The 5,652-nt window shown below is 40.0% G+C and overlaps 1 protein-coding gene across 1 annotated transcript; it reads right to left on the bottom strand.

Annotated features, from left to right (window-relative positions):
• Positions 1–295: 295 nt before the first annotated feature.
• Positions 296–5,241, bottom strand: LOC140240026 (cytochrome P450 2J2-like). Its single transcript, XM_072319838.1, has 5 exons — positions 5,015–5,241; positions 3,271–3,422; positions 1,722–2,332; positions 1,124–1,451; positions 296–474 (listed from the first exon to the last, which is right to left on the bottom strand). Exons 1-5 carry the CDS (start codon positions 5,239–5,241, stop codon positions 296–298), a joined length of 1,497 nt encoding a protein of 498 aa, XP_072175939.1.
• Between the last annotated feature and the right edge of the window lie 411 nt (positions 5,242–5,652).

Genomic DNA, 5,652 nt, shown 5'->3' with positions numbered 1-5,652 from the left:
GGGACAAGAGTTAATCCAATGCAGAACAAACAAAAATGACTTGGTATTTTGATAGACGAGCCATCGTAGAATGTAAACAAAACCGGGCTAATGTGAAAGAAAATATAGCATTAAAGAGCACTGATCAATACACCTTCAACCCAACCCGTGAAAGTACATTCACAATTCTATTGTACAACGATGTATTACAAAATTGTAACGTCTTTTGAACTGTTCGGTAAATATAGATTCCATTCCGAATTCATGTTTGTACCAACGGTAGCGTTATCATTTTAGTCACTAAGGCATGCGTTGGTCAACGCTCCTCGAAAGTCACTTCGTAGGGCTTCGGGAGCAAAGTAACAACTCGGTGGCCGTAGCTAAAGTCAGCCTTAGCCCCAGGAGGAAGAGACACCTTGAACCGCTGCATGATGTTGGTGAAGAAGAGAAACATTTCCATCTTGGCCAGCTGCTCACCGAGACACTTGCGACGACCTGTCAATCAAAGACAAAAACTCTGCAATCAAGATTACAACAACCACCGACAACAACCGTTATAATCATGATGACAATACTAATATTTTTACTACTGCTGCTATAAAACTCTTCAAACGATAATTGTCAAAGCTATAGTTAAACGTGTTATCCCGTGAGGAAAATCTCTTGAGTGTAGACATTGGTAGAATGTAAAAGTGTTCTCCAAATGGGCTCTTAAGCATCGTCCTAGTATTGCCAGGTATCTAGTTTGCACGTGAGTCAAGACAGTGCATATGTGTGCATCCAACTCGAGCCCGGGATCTTTACAACCGAGCATTAGCCATCTCAACACTGAAATATCACACCGTTTTCCAAACATCGCACACAGTGCAGCTCGTGTGTCCACGAAAATTAGATCATTATTATCTGTATAAACAATAGTCTGACAGAAGAGATTATTCAATTTAATCATAAGCCTTTAGAATAGAATAGAATAATAGAAATATAGGACAGAATACTTTGTGAAAATAGGAAAGAATAACCATTTTGTTTTATTTTGTTTCTTCTCTAAATTGTTATTTGATATATGAAAAAAGGAAGATATCTTTCGAGAGAGAAATTTTTTAATAAGTTGTGATTATCCTCATAGGGTAAAGGTCATCCTTACCTGCGCCGAATGGCATGAACGCGTCGTGCTTCACAAAGCTCTTCCCATCTTCGGACAGGAAACGCTCAGGTCGGAACACTTCCGGGTCGCCCCACACTTTGGGGTCATGATGGATGTACAAGATGTTCATCCCGATGTTTGTTCCCTTTGGAATGTCGTAGTCCTTGATCTTCATATCAGCCGTGGCTCGATGCGGGACACCGATAGGAGCAATGGGTCGAAATCGCAGAATCTCTGTGAGGACTGCCTGAGTGTACGGCATTTTCTTTTGATGCTCGTATGACGGCGGTGTGTCGAATCCGATCTCTCGTTGGATTTCAGCAACGACCTGTAAATGTTACATTCATATTCTGATTATTAAAACATCGCGCATCTATAGTGTTCATTTCTATGATGCTCATTTTGTGCGCCACTAGGCCAAAAATGCACGAATATTGCAGGAAAGCTTCAGAATATTTAAATAGCGTTGTGCAATTCGGGGGAATCGCTCTTAGTTCATTATTTCATTGTGCAGTCTGCCAAGAAAACATAATGTTTTGCCTGTCGGTGAAATTGAAGTGGTTTAAAAATGTACGTTTTTGAACAGTTTATTTCACACCTTTTTTTGGATATCAGGATACGCAGCCATGAAGAGTAATGCCCAGGTCATCGTCGTCGATGTCGTTTCTGTCCCTGCAGTGAAGAAATCAAAGACGATGGTCCAAGCCTTCTCCATACTTAGCTCCGACCTTTGACCCGTCTTTTCCAACTCACGGACTTGGCTGATGTACATATCGATCACGTCTCTGACGTCATTCGGGTCAAAGGTCTTCTCGTGCTCCTTCACTTCCTTGTTCATGTAGTTTTGGATGGAGAGCAATTTTCTTCTCCGTCCGTTGCGAATGAAAGCAGGAAAATACTTGATAATACTTGGTTCCTCAGCAACAACGTCATTCATGTCCTTAGTGAGTTTCTGGAAGACTGGATCTGAATATTCAAACCTGTGACCAAAGGTGATGGCACTGATGATGTTCGAGACGGCCGTCACGAAGTTTGCATGTGGGTCGAGTGGGGCGCCACCTTTGCTAGAGAAGGCGTCTGTCAGCATACGCGCTTCCTCGTTGATGCGACTTTCCAAGCTCCTCTTCCCCATGCCGAAATTGCGCAGCGCAGTTAGGCCGAATCGTCGATGGTCGACCCAATCTGCGTCCTCCGAGAAGACCACCCCACCTGAGAGAGAGAGAAAAAAAAAGTACAGGTGAAGGAGGATGAAGTGATTTGGGTAGTACAGATGATATTCATATCGCGAGTGTCGACACTAACTTTCTCGTCTGGTGGCCCCTTCGGGCCGAATAAGATAAGTACAGTGAACTCCCGTTGTAACGAAGTCCTCGGGACCGGTAATTTTCTTTCGTTATATCGAAATTTCTTGATAACCGAGCAAATAAACAATAAAAAACATAGAAAGGATAATATTGCGACCTGAGCTTTTATTTCGTTGTAACCTGAATTTCGTTACAACCGTGTTCGGTATAACGGGAGTGCATTGTTGTAGGCCGAAAAAAGCAAAAGTAACAATTCCTTTTTGAATCTTAGTATCAGATCGGGCCACCAAAACATAAATTTGTTGGCCCGACACAAATCTTTAGTGGCCCCTAGCTACAGGGCCACCGCTTGTGTTGCACCCTGCATGTATAATGATTATGTAAATACATGGTGAGGTTATAGGAGTGTTGTTGACACAATAAGAGGAAAACAAGAGACAAAAAATTCAAGGGGAGCGCAAACCTTGTAAAAAAACAAACAAACAAATTTCGTTGTAACCTGAATTTCGTTACAACCGTGTTCGGTATAACGGGAGTGCATTTTTGTAGGCCGAAAAAAGCAAAAGTAACAATTTCTTTTTGAATCTTAGCATCAGATCGGGCCACCAAAACATAAATTTGTTGGCCCGACACAAATCTTTAGTGGCCCCTAGCTACAGGGCCACCGCTTGTGTTGCACCCTGCATGTATAATGATTATGTAAATACATGGTAAGGTTATAGGAGTGTTGTTGACATAATAAGAGGAAAAGAAGAGAAAAAAAAAATTCAAGGGGAGCGCAAACCTTGTAAAAAAAACAAACAAACAAGGAATCCACTTCAATGCCAGGAAAAAATATTTTACCATTGTAATTCAAGACTGACTGAAGTTCTCGATCAGGTTCTCTTCCCGTTGTGACGTCAGCTTTCTTAACGAGAATCTCGTTCACCAGCTCGGGTGTTGACAAGAAAACCAACTTCCTGTCACCCAAGCTGAAGTACACAACGTCTCCATACCTGCATGTGAGAGGCAACACATTTCATTTAAAGGGGATGGCTAGTAAATGATCAATTGGAATCAGTGGGAATGCTGGAGGATGATTGTTCCAATCCTTGTGGGATTCATTTAAGAGTACATTATATATATATATATATATATATATATATATATATATATATATATATATATATATTGTTGTGTGAAAATTATTTTGCTTCAGAATGGTCTCATATTCACGTAATGTGCAGTTTAATGTTTCCAGGTTAGCGTGCCTGGTCAGTGACGGAGCATTAATCTGCACATTACTTGAATATGAGACCGTTCTGAAGCAAATAATTTTCACACAACAGTAGATAATGTACTCTTAAATGAATCCCACAAGGATTGGAACAATCATCCCCCAGCGTTCCCACTGATTCCTACTGATCGGTTACTAGCCATCCCCTTTAACGTTCTTCATTTCTTTTAACGTAATAATAATAATAACAAAAACATAGATTCATTAATTTGTAAATCATTACTTTAGACTTGTTTGTGTGCCAAGTTTGATATATAGGCCTATTATAATATTGTATATATATGAACAAAATCGGGGTAAACAAGATGTATTACTTCATCAAACATACGTAAGACTTGTAATAGGCTTTGTAATTTAGAATTCCTTACGACTCCGACTCCTAACCCATGCCAAACGCGCAATAAGTTTTACACGTACACGATATCATATGTGGATTAATATACGAGGGATAAAGATATGAGGCCTTTTTTTTCAAGTTGGATATTCTATCAATATTTTTGATGTATAATTTCTGTATAATTTTGGAAAATCTGAAAAAAAAATCCTATATTCAATATCTAACATTTAAAAGTGGCTTTGAAGTAAAGTGTTGGGCATCATTCTTTAACTGTCGATTCATTCAATAATGAAAAATCTTCTTTTGGGGAAGAATGGGGTATCATTTTTAAACATTAATTACATGTATTTATTGATATATCCGATCATGAATCATAATGCATTTGCTTGAGTTTTTTTTTTTCTTTCTTTCGGCATGGTTTGTCCACCTATCATCAAGTATTAAGCTCATTGACTGATGACAGTAAAAATAGTCTGTGGAAACGGAATTGACTTATGATGGACGTATGACTGACGTACTTTCTGATGGAAATTTGATCGTTTATTGCAGGTGATGCGCACGATGGGAGAGAGACCACCTCCCTTGAGTTGTTATTGTGAGAAAAGAAGGAGTGGGCCTCCCACTGCCTGCTACTTTTAAGAAATTTTTGGACAAGGAGGAAAGGTAAGAACTTATCATATTTTGTAATTACAAGTTTGTGCTGTAAATCGACGACTTTGAAGGCGTTTCTCAACAATATTCGACTAAATTAATGGATGAAATGAGAAGTAAAGTGTTGTGATCCTTACTTATTTTAACCATAAAGATGATAACAGTCCTGAATCTAGACTGGAAATCAAGTTGGTTCTTATCATTATGATAATGATTATAACAACTGCACTATTAACGTGGGTAATGATAACGATGATACTGATTAGGACTACATAAGACGGAGAGGAAAGGGTTAGGTGTGTTTAAGTAGGTTGAACTCTTACTTCTTGGAGAGGTTATAGATGACTTTGATGGGGTTCTTGAAGATACTGGTGAAGGCAAAGACGTAGTTTAGCGGCCAGGGGAGGTTTGATGGTCCTGGTGGGAGGTTGAAGCGTCTACGGCCCTTGCTACTCCGCAGCACCCAACTCAGGCCGAGGCAAAACACAGCACCCAATAGAACACCGGTCTGCCCGACTTCGGACAAGGCGTTGATCACGAGGTTGATCATGATGATGACAATAATGACAATGATAAGAGCAGTATTTTTTATCGATTTGCCCCTTAATCCAGTTCTGATCAGCTTGCAGACAAAGCGGTCTAATTTCTTACCTGAACTTGAGGCAGAGCTAGTGTTTGTCATCCACTTTGCATTCCGCCGCTTTTATGCGCATCCCATCCCGGCCCACGGACCGTGAAGCAGTCACAAAGTTCAACGAGAAAGCACGTGAACACAGTCAACCAATAGGAAGAATTTAGCGACAGTCTCTCATAAACCCTGAAACCCTATTGAAATCACACCAAGGAAGACAAACACCGGGAAATATCTTATCTGAGTTGTGTTTTTTTTTCCACATTTTTTTTCCTCATCCAAGAGTGATTTAACCCAAATACACCACTGACATCAGTGCATGGTCAAATG

Source organism: Diadema setosum, chromosome 16, assembly GCF_964275005.1.
Source record: "Diadema setosum chromosome 16, eeDiaSeto1, whole genome shotgun sequence".
NCBI classification, from domain to species: Eukaryota; Metazoa; Echinodermata; class Echinoidea; order Diadematoida; family Diadematidae; genus Diadema; species Diadema setosum.
The sequence above is the reverse complement of the archived record's forward strand: the minus strand, read 5'-3'. Positions and strand labels throughout refer to the sequence as shown.

Excerpts from the sequence above, each read along its gene's own strand:
- LOC140240026 (XM_072319838.1), bottom strand. The coding sequence starts at position 5,241 with ATGATCAACCTCGTGATCAACGCCTTGTCCGAAGTCGGGCAGACCGGT. Across the intron at positions 2,333-3,270 it reads GTCAGTCTTGAATTACAATG|GTGGGGTGGTCTTCTCGGAG; the intron begins GTAAAATATTTT and ends TCTCTCTCTCAG. Across the intron at positions 1,452-1,721 it reads ATCCTGATATCCAAAAAAAG|GTCGTTGCTGAAATCCAACG; the intron begins GTGTGAAATAAA and ends TAACATTTACAG.